Source organism: Giraffa tippelskirchi, chromosome 4 (assembly GCF_054371585.1).
Source record: "Giraffa tippelskirchi isolate mGirTip1 chromosome 4, T2T-mGirTip1v1.2.pri, whole genome shotgun sequence".
Lineage (NCBI taxonomy): Eukaryota > Metazoa > Chordata > Mammalia > Artiodactyla > Giraffidae > Giraffa > Giraffa tippelskirchi.
Window position 1 is genome coordinate 154,953,204 of NC_137278.1, and position 21,957 is coordinate 154,975,160.

A 21,957-nucleotide genomic window follows, 5' to 3' on the forward strand; every position below is an offset into this window, starting at 1 on the left:
GCGTGGAACTGGAGTTAAAAAGAAGCCTTTAAAAGTCTACTCTTGTTTTTGCTGTTTTGAATAGGAACAGATAAAGCTTTCCCTCTGGTTTGAATAAGTCAAGCCCAGGGCTAGGTTGGCTGTGATTGGCCAGGACTAGGAAAATGCGGTTAAGATGCAAACTCAAGCAAATATAACCCAGTGTCTGCACAGCCTTTATGAAGAGAAGGCAGCAGGGCCTTGGAGCCTCCCGCATTGGGTGGTTCCTCAACACTGCTTACCTGCTGCCAGAAAACTGGGAAGACTGGTGAGAGAAGGCAAGGTAAGTTCTCTTTGGTTTATGAGTGCATGTCAGTAGAACAATTTTACTGGACTAGGAAGAAACAAAGGAGAAGAGATTGAAATTTCCTTGGCCTTGTCTTCTTGGATGAGGCTTTTAGAGGATTGAACCAGGAGCTCGTCAGTTTTGCAAACTTCCTGCTGAGAAGTTGAGGTAATTTTTAAGAGATCCCTAAACATTAAGGCACATTTTCAAAAGCTGGGAAAGATGAAAAATACCCCTGCTCAAAAAAGGTGGTGTAGAGCAAGGCATAAATGAAAACCAGCTTCCTCTACTTGGGGTCCATTCATAGGAGTGTTAGTAGGAATTAAGGGCCACTACCTTTTAACCTGGGGTTTCAAAACTGCACCCCACCCAGTAGTAGTGTCAAAGGGTACTAAGTTAATAATTAGGAGTTGAGGAGGGACAGAGGGACGCTTTGGGAGACTTCAGTGTCACAGACTGGATCAGCGTTTTCTGGGTGTTCCAATACGGCAAAGTTCTTTCTGTGAGCATGTCCTGTCCTGCATTTCAGGGCTCCTGGCCCAGTGAGTGTCTGGATTGCTAAGTCCCTGTTGGGAATTGGGACTGCTTTTGGCCTCTGGACTCAGTCCTAATTAGTGCCAGCTGGTTTGACTTTTAGCAGGTTTACACTTAGCTCTCTCCCAGGAATGAATTGGTCTTTATCCCCTTCCCCTAGCTGGGTCATGGCATTTGCCTTTAGTGACTGAAATCTAGGATCTGCAGAAAACCTGAACAAATATTCCCCGGCAGTTCCGAGCAGCACAGGGTGGGGCAGTGCCAGTTATCAAATTAAATCCTCAAACATTGACTGCTCCGCATCATTGCTCTGCTTTAGGCCTGCTACAGCAGTAGACAAAGGGAGTTTTTTGTTTGTCTTTTTTTGTTTTGCCGATGTCCACACTAGATAATGGCACATACCCAAACTTAGGTTCATCTACCAAGGCTCAAGAAAACAATGGCCAGACATACTCCTCCTAACAAGCACAATATGCTTCTAAATAGCCAAACCCCAGGCTTTCCTGGTGGCTCAGATGGTAAAGAAACTGCCTGCAATGCAGAAGACCCTGGATCGATCCCTGGGTCGGGGAGATGCCCTGGAGAAGGGAATGGCTACCCACTCCAGTATTCTTGCCTGGAGAATTCCATGGATGAGGAGCCTGGTGGGCTATAGTCCATGGAGTCACAAAGAGACACGGCTGAGTGACTAACACTTTCACAGCAAAATCCCAGATAGACCTTCCAGGGTGTTTGGGTTTTGTTTTTTCTTTTTCCTACGTATTAATAAAATCAGTCAAGCCCATCCTTTACCTTTGCCTTGTGAGAGCATTCATCAGTTATGTGTATCACCAGATTGCAAGCCCCCTGAGAGCAAGAACCAGACAGGAGTTTTCATTATGTAAAGGCTGTGTGGCCATGGACATGTGTAGGTGCTTGGTAACCCTAGACGCGCCTCGAATAGGGATGGTACACAATGCACACTTCTCTTTACCTCTTCCTCTCTCTCCCCACCCTGCCTGTGGGAGGCCACTGCACCACTGGCTGGGTCTGTGGTGGGGGGGGGGGATCTGCCCACAGGCCATGCCCACCTGTCCCTGCTGGCACCCTGAACTCTCAGTACTCCAACTAGAGATCCAACCCACCACCCCCTGCATTGGAAATCCCAGAGTCTTAAGTGGTGGACTGCCAAGGAAGTCCACACTGTGAATTCTGTGTCCCAGCTCTGCCATTTTACTTTCCCTTTTCTTCTGTGAGGCACAGGGAATATATTAGTCATATGACAAAAGCAGGATGGGATAGTTAAAGGATGGTTTACTTTAAAAAGTCTGGTAAGTGAAAGCCCAAAGAGTGGACTGTGAAGAGGACATGCCAAGCAGAGAGTCTGGGAGAACTGGAATAAGAATGAGAGAAGGACACTCAGTTTGGAAATACTCTGATGTAAGCTTTTCAGCCCCATGTGCCACTGGATTTAGGTAAGTTAGGAAGAGTTGCAGTACCTCAGAGTAATTAGAACAGAGATTTTATGGATTTCTTTCTAGTGATATTGAGCAAATTATTTAACCTCTCTGAACCTCAATTTTCCCACAATGTAAGATGAAGGAAATATATTCAGCTTATGAGAATTAAATGCGAGAGATAAAGTCAGTCAACAGAAGGCTTAACATATTTGTCACCCCTTCAGTGAATAATCATGCCTGTTACCAAAGCTCTTAACAAGAGAAATAGCAAGGGGGAAGCAGAACTTCCGGTGGACCGCCCCCCGCCCTCCCCTCCGGGTCAGCCAGGCTTACGACGTGAACTTGGACAAGTCATTTCCCACATCACTGTGAGATGACGGTGCAGGGATGCACCATGAGGACATGGCGGATGGCTGATAGGAGATTGGGAAGTGACTAAGGAGGAAAGCGGGTGGGATGCCTGCTCTGAGAGGTGTCATCTCCCCACTTGCTCTGTGATGTTTCAGTCCCGGGAAGACAAGCGCCATGTCTCTGAGCAGCGCCTTCCGGGCTGTGGGCAACGACCCTGGGCTCATCACCTGGAGAATAGAGGTGAGCTGGGCTGGACAGCGCAGCCTCCTGGGCTGCTGCAGGCCCCCCACACTCAGTCTCCTGCTAGTGGTTGGGCAGCTGTGAGAGGCAGCAGTGAAGAGCACAGTCTCCTATCTTTGACCCCTCCTGGGTGCACAGAACGGGCGGGTGAGGTAGAAGAAGTGCTCTTTACTTTGGGGAGCAGGGCTCCAAGCAAAAATAAGCTGGCCCTTTATCCAGCCATCTGCACTTCCAGTAAATGCCCTGGAGAGATGGGTGGGGCCAGGGCCACCCAGAGAGCCCCAAGACTACTGGCTGCTCTAGTAAGGACAATGGAACCTGTCTTCCACGGGCACTCTGGCTCCTGCAAAGTAGGAGGAGGTTTGGGGGGTACAGCATAGATGGGAGCCCTGCTCATCCCTTCTGCTGCTCTGGCTTGAGCCCCTCTGGCTGACCTGGAGTGCCACCGGTCTATAGCTGGGAACCGCCCTAGCCCAGAAAGCCTCACCTCCTTCTCCCTGCTCTGAGCCCAGCGAGGGACTGCTGCGTAAAATGCAGAGGAGATGCCCACCTCACTATTGTCCACAGGAGGGGTCACAGCTGCCTAGCAAGCTGCTCAGAGCCAGGTCACTCCCACTGTTTTAAGGCTCCCCATGGATGTGGGATTTAACAACTAATAGGAACGAAAAATTACACAAATTGTGGGATATTTAACATTTTCACATTTGACACACACATTTTACATAGCATACACTTACATAGGACCGCAGGTTTACCTCCTTGGAGACAGTGATGAAAGTCCCCATCTGAGGCCACATGAATGGCTCTCCTGGGACGAGCCAGACGTGCTATGACAGATGCATCAGAGCTCCAATCCAGACTCCAGACAGGAGCCCTCAGCACAGAACCTGCACACAGCCAGCCCTCAGCCCCCAGAGCCTCACAGAATCCGGGTACTCCATTCCGTTCTCAGACCTGGGCCAGCGCTGGGTGGATGGAGTCAGTGCTGGAGACCCTGGTGCTGCGGCTCATAGACTTGAGGCTCTTCCTTGAGGGCTTGCACCCAACTGCATAGGACTGACGGGGCTCACCAGGTTCCTCAGTGTAGCGAGATGAGACCAGGCAGGTGGTGGGAGGAGGACAGACCCAGGGCCGTGCAGGCAGAGCTCAGCAGAAGCCAGAGGGGTGTGCGCGCTCATCCTGGGGCTGGCCACCATGCCCCATGGGGACATCTCCCTACTTTTCCACCCACTCCCCAGCCCTGTCACCTGTGCCAAATAATAGCGTGGAGGGAGGAGGCTTGGGGGACAAGGGGGAAGGTATGTAGCCTATCCACACCCCTTGTCCTTCTAGAAAATGGATCTGGTGCTGGTGCCCCTGAGTGCCCACGGCAGCTTCTATGAGGGAGACTGCTACGTCATCCTCTCGGTGAGCACCATCCCGCCCTCTCTCCTGATTCTCACAAGCTGCTCCTCAGAGAGCCAGCTCTGAGGCTTTCCTGGGAGATCTGCCCACGAGGTTAATCAGGCCTCTGGTATCCATCTTGATTTTTCCTCGCTATTGCATGGAACAGGCTTCCAGTTTGACTATCAAAGCCTGTGCTTAGCCCAGGGTTTTAAATTTTGCATCAGAGGGTGGGGGTGTGGCCCTCAGTCTGAACCTCAGCACGTGGCCCATAGCCAGGCTTCGGTCTCCTGGGCCCAGACCTCAGATTACAGTGCTGTTGAGGAAGGCCAGGTGGACACAGGGCCGTCTCTGGCCTCAAAGTGCTCACCTAGCCAAGGTAACAGTCTCCCACGTGGACGGTGCTGACAGAGCCACGCCAGCAGACAGCAGCTCTGTACAGCCGTGAGAATGCAGGGGTGCAAATGAGCAACAAGAGAACTCTTACCTGCAGTCCAACCTGGCAAGATCCCCCCGACCTCTGCTTATGTGGAGGACAAAAAGCTGTCAGCATTCCCCAAATGTAGGGAGGGACTCAGGCTGTTAGGGCTTGAGCCATGGAACAGGTCTGCCCAGGGGCCACTGCAGTGGGGAAGAGACCTCAGAGCAGGACACAGAGGCCCGAGCCTGCCAAGAATGGGACACAAGTCACCCTAGGCAGCTACCTTCCCAGACCAGAGGGGCGAACCGGCCCCTGAGCCAATCTTTTTGACTACACCCCAGACCCGGCGAGTGGGCAGCCTCCTCTCACAGGACATCCACTTCTGGATTGGGAAGGACTCCTCCCAGGATGAACAGAGCTGCGCAGCCATCTACACTACGCAGCTGGACGACTACCTGGGGGGCAGCCCCGTTCAGCACCGGGAGGTCCAGTACCATGAGTCCGACACCTTCCGCGGCTACTTCAAGCAGGGCATCATGTGAGTAGCTGGGCACACAGCAAGGACATAGATGTGGTCCACCAAAGAGGAAACCCAAAGGCTAAAAAGCATGCGAAGAAAGTAATCAGAGAAATGCGAATCAAAACAAAGCTGTCGTTTCCACCTATCACAGCAGTGTAAGTTAGAGAGCTGGGTGGTGCTGAGTGTTGGCAAGGCTGTGGGGAGATGGGCACCCTGGTGCCCTGCTGGTGGGAGCAAGGACTGGCCCAGTGTTCCGGAGGGCAGTCTGCTACTGCCACTGGGGTAGGTCCCACTCCCTGGGAGGTGACCCAAAGGAATTCTCACGTTCCCAGGTCCACAAGGGCACGGGAGCCAGAATGTTCATAGTGGTATTAGTGGTGGTGAGAAGCTGCAGGCAGTGGGGTGTGCCTCCCCCAGGGAGACTGAACAGGAGAAACACTCCAAGACACCACGGAGTACCATGCCATCACATTAGAGACACATTTGACCTGTGGACACACCTTAAAAACATTGGGCTTAAGGAACACAGGAAGAAACAGGCTTGAAATATAGAACAGAATGCCAATTCCTGTTTATAAAACATGACATAAGCACAAAACAACAGGCCACGTTTTACCAGAATGAAAATAGAAAGATAGATGTTAAACTGTTAGAATGGATGCCTATGGCGGGGAGAAAAAGGCGGGGAGGGGAGCGTATGCAGATAAAGGGGAACACAAAAACACTACAAGAGGGGGGTCTTGTAAAGGCCAGTGATGACAGCCTTCCATGAACTGAGGAATTTGATCACCTCCAAACTTGATACTTGAGATTGAAAACAAAAGAATTCCAAGGAGCTCAGGAGTTCTGAGGTTGGTCGAAGGCCAGCTTCTTGCTGGTGAGCAGTCCTCACTGAGGACCCACTGGGCACAGAGCAGCCTGCTGAGTCACCAGGGAACCCAGCAACAGAGGCCCTCTGCTCCTGGGGGCTTTCTGGGTGCCCTTCACATGTGGAACGCCTAGAGGAGGCTGGGTTGGGGTGAGAACCAGAGGCTGGAGAGTGGTTTCCTGGAGTGAATTGGTCTTCAGGCCATGGGGAGATGACTTGTGCCCCTCCCCCAACACACATGATGTTCAGCTTCTAGAACAAAACAAAACAAGCTCTTCCATGCCATGGGGACTCTATCACTCCTCTGTCTGGAGATCTAGTCCTCTGGTGGTTGGTTCCTACTCTTAATATCGCAACTCAAATGTCAGTCCTCCAGAGAAGACAGCCCCAAATGTCCTGTCAAAAAGCCCTCCACTGAGGGCAACTCTGTAGCAGGGGTGACCAGCATCAGTGTTTGCCTTGCTCGTTTACCGCCATCACCCATGTGGGCAAAGGCTGCCTCTGTGTGACCCACCACTCTCTCCCCAGTACCTGGCACATAGCAGGTTCTCAGTAAATAACTCAATGGCTGTTCCCTCAGCTACAAGAAGGGGGGTGTGGCCTCTGGGATGAAGCATGTGGAGACCAACACCTATGATGTGAAGCGGCTGCTGCACGTGAAGGGGAAGAGAAACATCCGGGCCACCGAGGTCAGTCCTGCCCCCTATCTGTCCTGGGCCTGAGGCCTCTCCACCTGGCACCCAGGAATTCCTCCTGCCCGATGTCTACCTCTTTCCCTGCAGGTGGAAATGAGCTGGGACAGTTTTAACCGAGGGGATGTCTTCCTGCTGGATCTTGGGAAGGTCATCGTCCAGTGGAACGGCCCGGAGAGCAGCAGTGGGGAGCGCCTGAAGGTGTGGCCCAAGTGGTCGGCCCCTCCTTTACCCCAGCTACTCTTTCCTTCTTTCCTGGCTGGCTCTTTCCTGCCCTTCCAACCAGACGCCTGCCTTTGAGCAGCATCTGTTTCAGAGACAGGCCCTGTGACTGTGGCTGCACCTTAGCCTGGGGTTCCTCAGCATCAGGGTAACCCCTTTGTCTGGGATCCAGGCTGCTTCCTTTGGAGCTGAGGGGCATCCCTGGCCTTCTTTACAGGCGATGCTTCTGGCAAAGGATATTCGGGACAGGGAGCGAGGGGGCCGTGCTGAGATAGGAGTGATCGAGGGAGACAAGGAGGCAGCCAGCCTGGAGCTGATGAAGGTCCTTCAGGACACCCTCGGCCGGCGCTCCATTATCCAACCAGCAGTCCCAGATGAGGTCATAGATCAGCAGCAGAAATCAAACATCACGTTGTATCAGTGAGTAGCTAAGGCTGGCTGCTGGTTGGAAGCTGGGGTCAGGGGAAGGCGGCCCCTAGAGAAACAAGCACTTCTGCTCGGCTCCATTTGGGGTGAAGGCACCTGGGTTTCTTTGTCTTTCTTCAAACGCAGCTTCTACGAGGAGCTTGTTTTTCCCTGAACAGCTACTGTCTGCTCTTGTTAGCAGTGTTTCCTGGTCTCTGGGGGGAGAATGTTCCTTGACTCAGGTCTGTGCATCCCAGGGGTGTAGACAGGATAATGTCAGGGGCAGGGTAGAGATAATATTCAGGAAAGAGATGAACAGAAATCTCCCCCAGACAACAGCATCCGTCACATTCCAGTCCGCACTCAAGCCATGCCTGTCACAAGAAGTCAAACTCTACCCAGAAACTCCATCCTAAGACCAAGCCAGGAAAGAGCAAACTGACCATATGATGCTTTGTAGAAGGGAAGGTACAGGCTAATCTCTCCCCTTCTCCAGTGTCTCAGACTCATCTGGGCAGCTGGCGGTCACAGAGGTAGCGACGAGGCCTCTGGTTCAGGACTTACTGAACCCTGATGTGAGTAGCACTTGGGTGGGTTTGGCTTGGGGTAGCCGGGCCTGGCTTCAGAGGCAGGCCCCACGGAGAAGCCTTCCTTATGGTCTCGGGCAGCAGTAACCACTTTTGTCCCTGGCCGTCTGCTTCAGGACTGCTACATCCTGGACCAAAGTGGAACCAAGATCTATGTATGGAAAGGAAGAGGAGCCACAAAGGTTGAGAAACAGATGGCCATGTCTAAAGCGCTGGTAGGAGCTATGGATGTGCAGTATTATCCAAAAAATCTGTCCACAAAACGTTACAGGTGCTCAGAGAGCCATATTAGGCACTGGAGCACAAAACATTGCAGTTGCATCCGTGACTTCAAAGTCAGACAAACTGGGATTCAAATCCAGGTCTAGTGTCACCTCCTAGGGTTGTTGTGATGGTTAAATAACATTTGTAAAGCACTCAAACACACTGGCACACACACCTGCCCAATAAAAGGAGGCTATTATTATTGAAGGCATATCACATATCAACAGCCTTGTCCTCAAGGAACTTATGACATTATTGTGCAGCCTTCTGCAACTGAACCAAGCAGGATGCATCTACCAAGCGAAAAAAAAAAAAAAAAAGCAAATGAAGGTGATGCAAAGTCAGTAGAGTACAGAAGTGCTGAAGGAATATACTATAGAGGATTTTTTTAAAAAAAATCAGTAATAATCATGACATACCAATGAAGGAATGCCAAAATGTTCTGTTCAGTCCTTTTCTTGAGGCAGCTAGCTTGGTCCCTAGACAGAAGTGAGTTAGAATTTGACTCTGACTCCCAGAAGGGAACAATCCTATCCACTGGCTTGAAAGGGTGAATTACCAGTCAAGCCAAGAACCCAGTGCATTCCCTGACTGACCTACCCTTTGGGGGTGGGGGGTATCCACAGAATTTCATCAGGATGAAGGGCTACCCCAGCAGCACCAATGTGGAGACCGTCAATGACGGTGCCGAGTCAGCCATGTTCAAGCAGCTGTTCCAGAAGTGGACAGTAAAGGAACAGACCGTGGGTCTGGGGAAAACGTTCAGCGTGGGTAAAGTCGGTAAGACTGCCCCCAGATGGTGGTCTCATTGTGGGGAGTCTCTAGAAAGACAGGCACGGATGGTTTTCACTCACCTGGCTTCTCCCAACCCCTTCTCTGCAGCGAAGGTTTTCCAGGATAAATTTGATGTATCTCTGCTGCACACCAAACCAGAGGTGGCAGCCCAGGAAAGAATGGTGGATGACGGCAATGGCAAAGTGGAGGTAATAAGTCCAGCGACCCCTGTGCCAGGGCAGGCGGGGCACCAGCTCTCCTGGCTGCTTTGCTGCAGAGGAGTGCACAGGATCCTGTGCGCTCCTCTGCTTCCCTTGTCACCTCCGGGGCCTCAGGACTCTTCCCTAAGAGGTGTCTGTGTCTGCAGGGTTCTCCCACAATTCTTCAGGGAAGGGAAGCGTAGACACCCCAGTGTGCTGTCAACAGCTCATCTGGCAGACACATTCAAATCACCTCTGAGCTGTGATGGGGGTGTGTCTGACCAGGGATGACCTAGTTCTCCAGATTCAAATCATGCAAATGGGATAAGCCCTCAGCACTGGGAAGAAGCACCAGAGTATGAGGGGTACTGTGAATGGACCTTTGTGCCTCATCCACCTGGATTCTCTGCTCAGCATGCCCCAGTTCCCTCCAGGTGGCTGTTTGTTCAAAGAGGACTCCCCCCATCTCTTGGGAACTGTGTCTCCTTCTATGTCCAGATCTGGAGGATAGAAAACCTGGAGCTGGTCCCCGTGGAGCACCAGTGGTATGGCTTCTTTTACGGGGGAGACTGCTATCTGGTTCTCTATACGTATGAGATGCATGGGAAGCCTCATTACATCCTGTATATCTGGCAGGTAGGCCTGGGGCAGGCTCTTAGCTTTGGATCCTGGTGCTTCCTCTGGCCACTGAGCTGGGGCTGGGGGTGGCAGGGACCCATCACGCCCCTCTCACCCCTGCAGGGCCGCCACGCCTCACAGGATGAGCTGGCAGCCTCAGCATATCAGGCGGTAGAGGTGGACCAGCAGTTTGAAGGGGCCCCCGTGCAGGTTCGGGTTACCATGGGGAAGGAGCCGCGCCACTTCATGGCCATCTTCAAAGGAAAGCTGGTCATCTTTGAGGTGAGAACTCTTAGGTAAAATTACACCAGAAGCAGAATGCTGAGAAGCAGCAGGTCGGCAGGGAGCTATGGTAGAGGAGAGGAGGGGTGGAGAGTGGGGCTTGGGGTGGACACAGATGAGAAGGGGGTGAATCTCTCTAAGACACTTCTGAAGTGCATTCCGACTGCCTAGGGCTTCAAGTCCACACCCCTGCCTAGTTCATGTTCAAGGTCTTGTATAATCTGACCCATACTACCTGTGCTGGTGCATCACCCTCAGCTCCCTAACCTCCACGCTCCACTCCAGTCAGGTGGGTCTCCTCTTTAGACCTCACACGTGCTCTATCATTCCCTGTCTGCCTCCCCCAGCCATTGTGCCCCTTTAGATTCAAGTCCCATGTCTTCCAGGAAGCCTTGGCTGAAGCACCACCAGGGCTATATGATGTCACATGCTTGATATTGATATTCACAAGACTGTGGTCAAGTCCTAGTCTTGTCATTGATTAGCCAGTTTTCTGAGCCTCAGTTTCCCCACCTGCACTGTGGGATAATAATACCTATTTCACAGAGTTATTATAAGGATCAATAAAATGATACAGCTAAGGCACCAGAAAAGAGCCTGGCATATAACCCAGGTCTCAGAATGAAAGCTAACACTGTTTCTTAAAAATATTTATTTATTTGGCTGCAGAGGGTCTTAGCTATGGCATGTGGGATCTAGTTCTCTGACCAGGGATTGAAGCTGGGCCCCGTGCACTGGGAGCACGGACTCTTAGCTGCTGGACCACCAGGGAAGTCCCCTGAAAGCTAACACTGTTGGTACCATAACTCCAGCTCACCTCGACCTCTCCCAGTTAGCGGAGAAGCTCCTTGAGGGCAAAGGTGGTGTCAGATACAGCCCTGTTCTCCACAGCACTGGCCCAGTGCTCAGCGCACACGGTATACCTTAGATCTGGACTCTGCTTTTCTCTTTCTCTCTAGGGTGGGACTTCTAGGAAGGGAAATGCTGAGCCGGATCCTCCAGTAAGACTCTTCCAGATTCAAGGACATGACAAATCGAACACCAAAGCAGTGGAGGTCCCAGCCTTCACCTCCTCCCTAAACTCCAATGATGTCTTTCTGCTGCGGACCCAGGCAGAGCACTACCTATGGTATGGCAAGGTAGGATGGCTGGCCCAGCAGTCACACCCATCCCTTGGCTCCCAGCCCTGTGCCCACCCTCTGGTCAGCAAGGGCAAAGGAACTTAGAGTAGGCTGGAGCAGTCCTCAAAAAGAGGAGCCTTTTCCTAAAGAATCTTCAAAGGGACCAGCAATGTTCCTCACAATTAGGCCTCCAGTTACACACTCAATAATGGCACTGCTCACACCCAGAAAACCCTCCATAAACAGCTAAACACATGGAGGCTGGATGCAGGTTGGAAAAGTCAATCTTTCCACACCAGTTTTGTGGACTGTAATAGGACAGGCATTAACACTGAACAAAAGAACACTAAAAATATGATTTTTGTCAATTCAGATTTCATCTGCATTGAAAAGCACTAGAACTGATTTACAAAAGAGAACTGAATAGGAAAAGATGCTCAATATTAATAGTCATTAGGGAAATGCAAATAGAAACCCCAATGAGATACCACTACACACCTATGACTAATGACTAAAAAACTGATAATATCTAGTGCTGGTGAGGACAGAAAGCAATAGGAATTCTCACACACTGCACGTGAGAATAGAGATATGGCCTTTGAAAACAATTTGACAGTTTCTTATAAAACATATACTTATAGTATGAGCCAGCAACCCCATTCCTAAGTATATACCCATGTGAAATAAAAAACTACCTTCACACAAAAACCTCTACACAAATGTTTAATAGCACCTTTATTTGTAATTGTCAAAAACTGGAAGCAAATCAACTGGAGGATGGATAAACAAACAGTGGTGCTTCCACACAATTGGAATGGAGTACTACTTAGCTATAGAACACCCACAACTGCAAGGAAGACTCTCAAATGCATTATGCTAAGTGGAAGAAGCTAGACTCAAAGGCCACACAGTGTAGGATTCCATTTACCAGGTTCTGGAAAAGGCAAAACTGTAATGATGGAGAACAGATCAGTGGTTGCCAGAGGCTAAGGATTCGGGGAGGGTTTGACTACAAAGGGGCGGGTAGTCTGAGGGAAACTTCTGCAGTGGTGAGGCAACTTCTCTGTTTTTATTGTGGTGGTGGTAACATGATTCTATGCATTTGTCAAGAATCATAGAACTCTATGGCAGAAAGGGTGAATTTTTCTGTATATAATTTTACAAATAAGTTTAATTTTTTTCTTAAAAAAATAATCAAAAGTAGGTGCTAAAATTCCAACTGAAGGTGAAACAAAGGTGACCTCTCAATACCCACTGAGCGTTTCAGAGTCTAGTCTTGTCCTTTGCTACCACACTGTTTTCCTCCTTCCCACCACCCCCCAGCCTCTGCCCTTCCCAGCACTGGAACAAACCCATCTATCTCCCTGTCCTGAGGTCTTTTGGCTTGGTAACTAATCCTGGCTACACGGAGTTATTAGTCACTTTATTCCCACATCAACGTGCCTGTGTGTGACTAACATCTGTGTTCTCCCTACCCCGTTCTCAGGGGTCTAGTGGGGATGAGCGGGCGATGGCTAAGGAGCTGGCCAGGCTTCTCTGTGACGGCACCGAGAACACAGTGGCTGAGGGCCAGGAGCCAGCTGAGTTCTGGGACCTGCTGGGAGGGAAAACTCCCTATGCGAATGACAAAAGGTACGGGACCACAGCATCCCCTGTTTGGCTCCCCCTGCCTCCCAGACTGGTGAACTGCAGGTGACTTCCAAGCAGCTCAGCTCCTCTACATGGACTGTATTGCAGACTACAGCAGGAGATCCTAGATGTCCAGTCTCGTCTCTTTGAATGTTCCAATAAGACTGGCCGGTTCACTGTCACTGAGATCATAGACTTCACCCAGGACGACCTGAACCCAGGTGACGTGATGCTCCTGGATACCTGGGACCAGGTAAGACAGCCAGAGAGCTTGGAACAAATGACAGATATCCTCAAGCTTTAGGCTATTTTTTTTGTATAGTATCTCTCTCCCAAACCCCAGTTAAGCCAGGGTAGCCCTGGACCATCCCCAAGTCAATCAAAAAATTGTCAGTGGTGACCAAAGGAAGAGCCTGATTTTTTGCCAGGGTTGGAGAGAATAGAATGTTGTTTAAAACTCACCATCCTGGGAATTTTCCCACCATGCTCTGGGAAAACCATGCCATCCTATCAACATACACTCCCTTCTCTCAGGACCAAGAGAAGCAGGCTCCACACCTGGAGATACGGGCCTTTGGGGTAACAAAGGGATAAAAAGGGACATCTTCAAGGCCACCCCTCGACCACATCCGGTTTTCTTCAATTCAGCTCTGCAAACACCTCCTCCTTTCTAATCACTGTGCTGGGTGTGGTGTCACTAAGGCGAAGGGCCCCACCCCACTCTCAGAGTCTACAGGCTGACGGAGGGTGGAGGAGACTGGACATAGAATCATCATTTTACTGTGATGGAGGTACATATGAAGTGCCATGGGAGCACAAATTAGGGGTACTCAACACAGTTCGGAGAAGGCAAGGGCACCCCACTCCAGTACTCTTGCCTGGAGAATCCCATGGACGGAGAAGCCTGGTAGGCTGCAGTCCATGGGGTCGCGAAGAGTCGGACACGACTGAGGGACGTCACTTTCACTTTTCCCTTCATGCACTGGAGAAGGAAACGGCAACCTACTCCAGTGTTCTTGCCTGGAGAATCCCAGGGACGGTGGAGCCTGGTGGGCTGCCATCTGTGGGGTCGCACAGAGTCGGACACGACTGAAGCGACTTAGCAGCAACACAGTTCAGGGGCTCAGAGAAGACTCTTTGGAGGAGATGGCTCCCAGACCCCAGGAGAAACAGGTATTAATCAGGTAAAGAGGCCATTCCAGGCAAAGAAAAGCAAGGCAGGAAATAGTCTAGTATATAGGGAACTACAAATAGTATTATCAGAACATAAGACAGAGTTAAAGAGTGCCCTAGAGGTGAAGTAGGTATGGACCTTATCAACCAAGTCAAGAAGTTTGAAACTTACCCTGGAAAGCTACTGAAATTTAAGCAGGTAAATGACATGGTCAGTTCAGTTCAGTCACTCAGTCGTGTCTGACTCTTTGCGACCCCGTGAACCATAGCACACCAGGCCTCCCTGTCCATCACAAACTCCCAGAGTTTACCCAAACCCAATTCCGTTGAGTCGGTGATGCCATCCAATCATCTCATCCTCTGTCATCCCCTTCTCCTCCTGCCCTCAATCTTTCCCAGCAACAGGGTCTTTTCAAATGAGTCAGCTCTTCGCATCAGGTGGCCAAAGTGTTGGGGTTTCAGCTTCAACATCAGTCCTTCCAATGAACATCCAGGATTGATCTCCTTTAGGATGGACTGGTTGGATCTCCTTGCAGTCCAAGGGACTCTCAAGAGTCTTCTCCAACACCACAGTTCAAAAGCATCAATTCTTCAGCGCTCAGCTTTCTTCATCGTCCAACTCTCACATCCACACATGACCACTGGAAAAACCATAGCTTTGACTAGATGGACCTTTGCTGACAAAGTAATATCTCTGCTTTTTAATATGCTGTCTAGGTTGGTCATAACTTTCCTTCCAAGGAGTAAGCGTCTTTTAATTTCATGGCAGCAATCACCATCAGCAGTGATTTTGAAGCCCCCAAAAATAAAGTGAGCCACTGTTTCCACTGTTTCCCCATCTATTTGCCATGAAGTGATGGGACCAGATGCCATGATCTTAGTTTTCTGAATGTTGAGCTTTAAGCCAACTTTTTCACTCTCCTCTTTCACTTTCATCAAGGGGCTCTTTAGTTCTTCTTCACCTTCTGCCATAAGGGTGATGTCATCTGCATATCTGAGGTTATTGATATTTCTCCCAGCAATCTTGATTCCAACTTGTGCTTCATGCAGCCCAGCGTTTCTCATGATGTACTCTGCATATAAGTTAAATAAGCAGGGTGACAATATACAGCCTTGACGTACTCTTTTTCCTATTTGGAACCAGTCTGTTGTTCCATGTCCAGTTCTAACTGTTGCTTCCTGACCTGCAGACAGATTTCTCAAGAGGCAGGTCAGGTGATCTGGTATTCCCATCTCTTTCAGAATTTTCCACAGTTTATTGTGATCCACACAGTCAAAGGCTTTGGCATAGTCAATAAAGCAGAAATAGATGTTTTTCTGAAACTCTGTTGCTTTTTCGAAGATCCAGCGTATGTTGGCAATTTGATCTCTGGTTCCTCTGCCTTTTCTAAATCCAGCTTGAACATCTGCAAGTTCAGAGCTCACATATTGCTGAAGCCTGGCTTGGAGAATTTTGAGCATTACTTTCCTAGCGTGTGAGATGAGTGCAATTGTGCAGTAGTTTGAGCATTCTTTGGCATTGCCTTTCTTTGGGATTGGAAAGAAAACTGACCTTCTCCAGTCCTGTGGCTGCTGCTGAGTTTTCCAAATTTGCTGGCATATTGAGTGCAGCACTTTCATAGCATCATCTTTTAGGATTTGAAATAGCTCAACTGGAATTCTATCACCTCCACTAGCTTTGTTCGTAGTGATGCTTCCTAAGGCCCACTTGACTTCACATTCCAGGATGTCTGGCTCTAGGTGAGTGTGAGTGATCACACCATCATGATTATCTGGGTCATGAAGATCTTTTTTGTACAGTTCTTCTGTGTATTCTTGCCACCTCTTCTTAATATCTTCTGCTTCTGTTAGATCCATACCATTTCTGTCCTTTATTGTGCCCATCTTTGCATGAAATGTTCCCTTGGTATCTCTAATTTTCTTGAAGAGATCTCTAGTCTTTGCCATTCTATTGTGTTCCTCTATTTCTTTGCATTGATCACTGAAGAAGGCTTTTTTATCTCTCCTTGCTGTTCTTTGGAACTCTGCATTCAAATGGGTATATCTTTCCTTTTCTCCTTTGCTTTTTGCTTCTCTTCTTTTCACAGCTATTTGTAAGGCCTCCTCAGACAGCCATTTTGCTTTTTTTGCATTTCTTTTTCTTAATAGTCTTGATTCCTGTCTCCTGTACAATGTCACGAACCTCCATCCATAGTTCATCAGGCACTCTGTCTCCCAGATCTAGTCCCTTAAATCTATTTCTCACTTCTACTGTACAGTCATAAGGGATTTGGTTTAGGTCATACCTGAATGGTATAGTGGTTTTCCCCACTTTCTTCAATTTAAGTCTGAATTTGGCAATAAGGAATTCATCATCTGAGCCACAGTCAGCTCCCGGTCTTGTTTTTGCTGACTGTATAGAGCTTCTCCATCTTTGGCTGCAAAGAATATAATCAATCTGATTTCAGTGTTGACCATCTGGTGATGTCCATGTGTAAAGTCTTCTCTTGTGTTGTTGGAAGAGGGTGTTTGCTATGACCAGTGCATTCTCTTGGCAAAACTCAATTAGCCTTTGTCCTGCTTCATTCTGTATTCCAAGGCCAAATTTGCCTATTACTCCAGGTGTTTCTTGACTTCCTACTTTTGCATTCCAGTCCCCTATAATGAAAAGGACATCTTTTTGGGGTGTTAGTTCTAGAAGTTCTTGTAGGTCTTCATAGTACCGTTCAACTTCAGCTTCTTCAGCATTACTGGTCGGGGCATAGACTTGGATTACCATGATATTGAATGGTTTGCCTTGTAAATGAACAGAGATCATTCTGTTGTTTCTGAGATTGCATCCAAGTACTGCATTTTGGACTCTTTTGTTGACCATGATGGCTACTCCATTTCTTCTAAGGGATTCCTGCCCACAGTAGTAGATATAATGGTCATCTGAGTTAAATTCACCCATTCCAGTCCATCTTAGTTCGCTGATTCCTAGAATGTCGATGTTCACTCTTGCCATCTCCTATTTGACCACTTCCAGTTTGCCTTGATTCATGGTCAGACTGTGCTTTAGATCGCTCACTCGGGCAAGTGTAGAAGAGGAGGAAGGGGGTGTGAGAAAAAAAGAAGACTGTACGTTGGGAGGCCCATCAGCACACCATGGCCCTAGTCCAGTAAGAGCTGCTGCTGGCCCACACAGAAGCAGTGGAGTAGAGCTGGATGGATGGTGACAGATTTGACAAAAGCATGGGAGGTAAACCAGCTAAGTCCTGGTGATACAGAAGGCATTCAGGATGATTCCCAGGTTACTGCCTTGGGTGACTGAATGGACACCATTCTCCAAGAATGGAGACACAGATACAAGTTCAGAAAAGAGCTACATGTTGGGGGTGTTATACTTGAGGTGCTTGGAGACAGCCAAGAGGAGATGTTTTGTAAGAAGCTGGATTCAGGAAAGCTGAAGTTCAGAGAGTTCAGGACTGGAGATGTAGATGTAGGAGATACACAAGTTAAAACGAATCTGAGAAAAACTTCACTCCGCTGAGGCTGTGAACTGCGGACAGGGAAAGACAGGGCAGTGCATACGATCTAGTACTTAGCCTTTGGCATGAGCGCAGTAAAAAATGGTCTCTACGACAACAGGTGTTCCTGTGGATCGGGGCTGAGGCCAACGCCACAGAGAAGGAGAGTGCTCTGTCTACTGCCCAGGAGTACCTGCACACTCACCCCAGCGGCCGAGACTCCGGCACACCAATCCTGATCGTTAAACAGGGGTTCGAGCCTCCCATCTTCACGGGCTGGTTCCTGGCCTGGGACCCTCACATTTGGAGCGTAAGAACCGAGAACCGGAGAGACGTTCTTACTGCCAGGGTGCTCAGCACTGACAGCTCAGAGGGATGGCAGGGTACTCGAGGGCTGAGTCAACCCAGGACTGTACCTCCCCACTCCCTTCTCCACTCTCCTGTTTTTACCTTCCTTCTCTTTCGCACCCTGCACAGCAGTAAGTCCAGTCAGCGAATTCACATCTTGCCTCAGGATCAGGCAATGTGAGAAGTAATAAAGTTTGTGAAGTCTGTCCACACACATTACATCCTGATAGCCAGGGGAACATTGTTGCCTGTGTTACAAATGAGGAAGCTCAGAAGAGAAGTTACTTGTCTATAGTCACAACCAGTAGGAAGAAGCCAGGTTTTCTGACTCCTAGTCAACTGCTCTTAGTATGGAACATTGAGGAGCCACCAGCAAAGACTGCAGATCATGTTTAAGTACCTTCCAACCCTGCATAGACCCAGAAGGGGGGATTTTCCTTTCTGTTTATCCCTGAAATGTCTTCTGTCCCCTGGCTTTTTTGCTTCTCTCAAGGGTTATAGACCAGGTCTGAGACATCCCTCCACTATAAGCAACATCTCATCCTGTGTTTCCTATCTCTTCTTTTCAGGCAGGGAAATCATATGAACAGTTAAAAGAGGAGCTGGGAGACGCTGCTGCTATCACAAGAATCACTGCTGTGAGTTTCTGGGAGGGGCTATTCACAGGCAACCAGAGCCAGAGAGAAATAGCAGATGCTACTGACACAGCATGGCCGAAACCCTATCATGCCCTTTTCAGTATCTCTCCGGTGGTCTATTTTAATGTGAAGATTGTTTTAGACGGTAGAAAAAGCAGGCTTCAGAGCCAAGTTCCTTATTTTACTGCCTTCCAGAATTTAGAACAGACTTGCTGTTACCAAATTGAATTATTCAACTCTGTCACTCAGGAGAGATTAAATTTACTAGTAGTATTTTTCAGAAATAATAAGCTTCTGACCCAGGTGACACTATTAGTTTTTGACAGTGGCATCCACAGAAACTCAGGCCATTACCCCTGTTTTAACAGCCCCCAAAAGTGGAGGTCCTGGCCTAGAATCCAACAGTTCTTTAACATCAGGACAGTGTACCACTGTCCAAACCATCTGGCATTTTGTTGTTTGTGCTCTACAAACTCAAGATTTCAAAATTCACGGCAATGTAGCATCTTTAAAATGTGTTTAAGAGAAGTATGACTTCAGTTTGAAATCATCTGAAGGCCAGAAATGTAGAGCCCAAGTAAAAGTGCCAAGAGAAGGGATGTGATCACAGTATTTAAGTGAGATTTATGCAAAACATTTACGCCAACTGACTATACAGGATTTACCTTAGACTCACTGAATCAGCTTCCAAGAACCCCCAAACTGGAATATTTTAGATTTCCAGATGACTCTGACATGCAGCCAGTGTTGGAGACCACTGTTCTAAAAGATGATTATAAAGCATGAAGTGGTAAAAAAAACAAAATTTAAATGTTATAAACACAGAACTTCAATTGCACAGTCCTGAATGGTCTTTTATCGTGTCTACATTCTTATCTTCCCTAGGATATGAGGGACACAACCCTTCCCCTGAATTCTGAGCCAAAATATTATCCCCTAGAAGTTCTGTTGAAAAATCAGAGTCAGGAGTTGCCTGAGGATGTGAACCCTGCCAAAAAGGAGGTGAGTGACTGACATGAGTGGAGCTCTGCATAAGCACCATCTCAGAGCATGGCCAACACTGTGAACACTCTAGACATCTGACCTACACAGGAGCTCAAGCCAGAAACCCAGGGCTCCTTCTTGATTCTTCTTCCTCACCTCTCACATCAACCCGTCAGCTAGCTGCCAACCACTGCTCTCTATCTCTCTGCTGCCAGTATGGTCCAGCCATCATGGACCACTGCCATAGGCCCCCAGTGAGTTTCCACCTCTGTCCCTACAATCTGATCCCCATATAACAACCAATGGGCTTTTACAGCAGATAATACTCTTCTGTTTAACACATCTCGAATGGCTTCCCACTGCACTTAGAATCCAGAGTCCTCGCAATGGCCTCCAAGGCCCTATACAACCTGGCCCCTGCCCGCTTCTGATATCGTCTCACAGGCCACTACTGTCTTCACTTACAGCCCTTTAGCCAGTTGCTGTTTTTCTGTTCCTCGAACATGAGCCTTTCTGCTGGCTACTGCTCCTGCCTGAAAAAACATCTTTCTCCCAGATCATCAGAGAGCCAGGTCCGCCTCATTGTTTAGGTCACAGCTGCAGGGTCACCTCCCCAGGAAGGCCTTCCCTGACCACCCAACCCTGCCTCCCTCAACCCCTACGGTCCCTTTGTACTTGGTCACTCAGTCCATCTGCCCCACTCCCTGATACCTTCAAAAGCAGGGACCTTGTCTGTGTTGTTCATCACCACATTCTCAGCTTTACAGCACCTAAACAGTGACTGGCAGATCACAGGCACAACTTAAGTTTCAGCTGATTTAATTAACAGTCATGTTGAATGAATGAATTTATTTTCCCCTTGAAGTGTCTCTGGGCTTCCCTGATAGCTCAGTTGGTAAGAATCTGCCTGCCCCTGGTTTGATTCCTGGGTAGAGAAGATCCACTGGAGAAGGGATAGGCTACCCACTCCAGTATTCCTGGGCTTCCCTGGTGGCTCAACTGGTAAAGAATCCACCTGCAATGCAGGAGACCTGGGTTCAATCTCTGGGTTGGGAAGATCACCTGGAGAAGGGAAAGGCTACCCACTCCAGTATTCTGCCTGAAGAATTCCATGGGCTGTATAGTCGATGGGGTCGCAAAGAGTTGGACACAACTGAGCAACTTTCACTTGAAGGGTCTCTAAATTTTCCACAGTGTTTTATGTAACCAATTCTTAAGTATCTGGGCTACAACTTTCTTGAAAACAGAAACCATATCTTAATAATTTTACTTGGACTGAAAATATTCGTTAATCATTAATAAATAAATGTTAGAATGTTATGCTCTCAGCAAGATCCACCTGATCCTGCATTGGAAAACATCTGGATAAAAAAATGGCAGATAAAAAAAGAAAAAAATTAATAAAAAATGGCAGGCATAAGGCAAGGAAAACTGTCACTCAATTTAGTTCTCCATTCAGCCAAAGCCCAATGTTTAGCACTCCTACATAATATATAACCCATTTCTTGTCCTCTGGCAAGAGACTGGTGCCAGGCGGGACTGCAAGTGCAGTGAACCCAGTCAGCACTTCCACAGGCCACGGTGGGACTCCACAAGCTGAAGAGCTCTCCAATGAATAATTTAAGTCGAACACAGACTTTCTGAAAAATTCATTCTACTTCCCCTTTCAAGAAACTGCTTGGGACTATCTCTTGGCCCCTCTGCCCCCACCCCATTAACACTGACAGGTGCCAGGTCTTTTAACCAGAAACTTTGTGTTCTCTCTTAGAATTACCTCTCTGAACAGGACTTTGTTTCTGTGTTTGGCATCACAAGAGGGCAGTTTGCTGCTCTGCCTGGCTGGAAACAGCTCCAGATGAAGAAAGAAAAGGGGCTTTTCTGAGGCAAGAAGGCATCTGCCTATTGCAAGATCCCAGAAGAGAGCAAACAGTGCCAATGTCAGGAAAGAATTTCTCTAATTTCTGCCCAACGTCCAGCTACTTAATGGAGAGACAGCAGAGCCTGCCAAGCACAGCATGTACTCCATTTTTGTCATCCCTGCATTTCTTAGTTGTCATATACCTAAAATGTTAGCTGCTCACTTTGAAATTTTTATGGTCTTCTGGCTGAAGCCTTAGCAGAAAACACTAAAACTGCATGAAAATCTGGAGAAGCCAAAAGTAAGAGAACAGAAAAAAAGTGTTTAATTCTGGGGCAAGGGCCTAAGTTTGTTTTAAATTTTAAGGTTGGTATTTCCTATTTAACCCACGAATCATCAAAGTTATTCACATATATACCCTGAAGTCAAAATCTAAATACTCAAATCTGTATGTGCCAGAAGTTTTTAAATTTTCAAATAAAGATACTTATAAGAACAAATGGGAGTTCTTTTCAGTATTTTGGGTCTGCCCATTAGGGTAACTACTGTGTTCTATGAGAGAAATGTCTCAGTACTGGGGAAGTCAAGAGGCACTGCTGGGCTTCCTTAGAGTG

The 21,957-nt window shown here is 48.4% G+C and overlaps 1 protein-coding gene and 1 long non-coding RNA gene across 3 annotated transcripts; one reads left to right on the forward strand and one right to left on the reverse strand.

Moving 5' to 3' along the window:
- Positions 1–199: 199 nt before the first annotated feature.
- On the forward strand, positions 200–21,843 carry AVIL (advillin). Of its 2 annotated transcripts, XM_081594171.1 has the most exons (20): positions 200–301; positions 2,784–2,868; positions 4,201–4,275; positions 5,014–5,210; positions 6,641–6,749; positions 6,843–6,953; positions 7,192–7,394; positions 7,876–7,954; positions 8,083–8,181; positions 8,857–9,010; positions 9,113–9,213; positions 9,703–9,840; positions 9,946–10,104; positions 11,064–11,243; positions 12,712–12,857; positions 12,963–13,107; positions 17,637–17,825; positions 18,433–18,501; positions 19,387–19,503; positions 21,254–21,843. In XM_081594171.1, exons 2-20 carry the CDS (start codon positions 2,803–2,805, stop codon positions 21,365–21,367), a joined length of 2,451 nt encoding a protein of 816 aa, XP_081450297.1. In that variant the 5' UTR covers positions 200–301; positions 2,784–2,802; the 3' UTR covers positions 21,368–21,843. The 2 variants fall into 2 exon arrangements, with proteins under 2 accessions (XP_081450297.1, XP_081450296.1); XM_081594170.1 differs by having other exon boundaries at positions 8,857–9,213.
- Positions 13,621–17,547, reverse strand: LOC145546680 (uncharacterized). Its single transcript, XR_014083143.1, has 2 exons — positions 14,200–17,547; positions 13,621–13,915 (listed from the first exon to the last, which is right to left on the reverse strand). It is a non-coding gene; the product is annotated as an uncharacterized LOC145546680 (long non-coding RNA).
- Positions 21,844–21,957: the final 114 nt, after the last annotated feature.

Excerpts from the sequence above, each read along its gene's own strand:
- AVIL (XM_081594170.1), top strand. The coding sequence starts at position 2,803 with ATGTCTCTGAGCAGCGCCTTCCGGGCTGTGGGCAACGACCCTGGGCTC. Across the intron at positions 5,211-6,640 it reads TACTTCAAGCAGGGCATCAT|CTACAAGAAGGGGGGTGTGG; the intron begins GTGAGTAGCTGG and ends CTGTTCCCTCAG. Across the intron at positions 6,750-6,842 it reads GAAACATCCGGGCCACCGAG|GTGGAAATGAGCTGGGACAG; the intron begins GTCAGTCCTGCC and ends CTTTCCCTGCAG.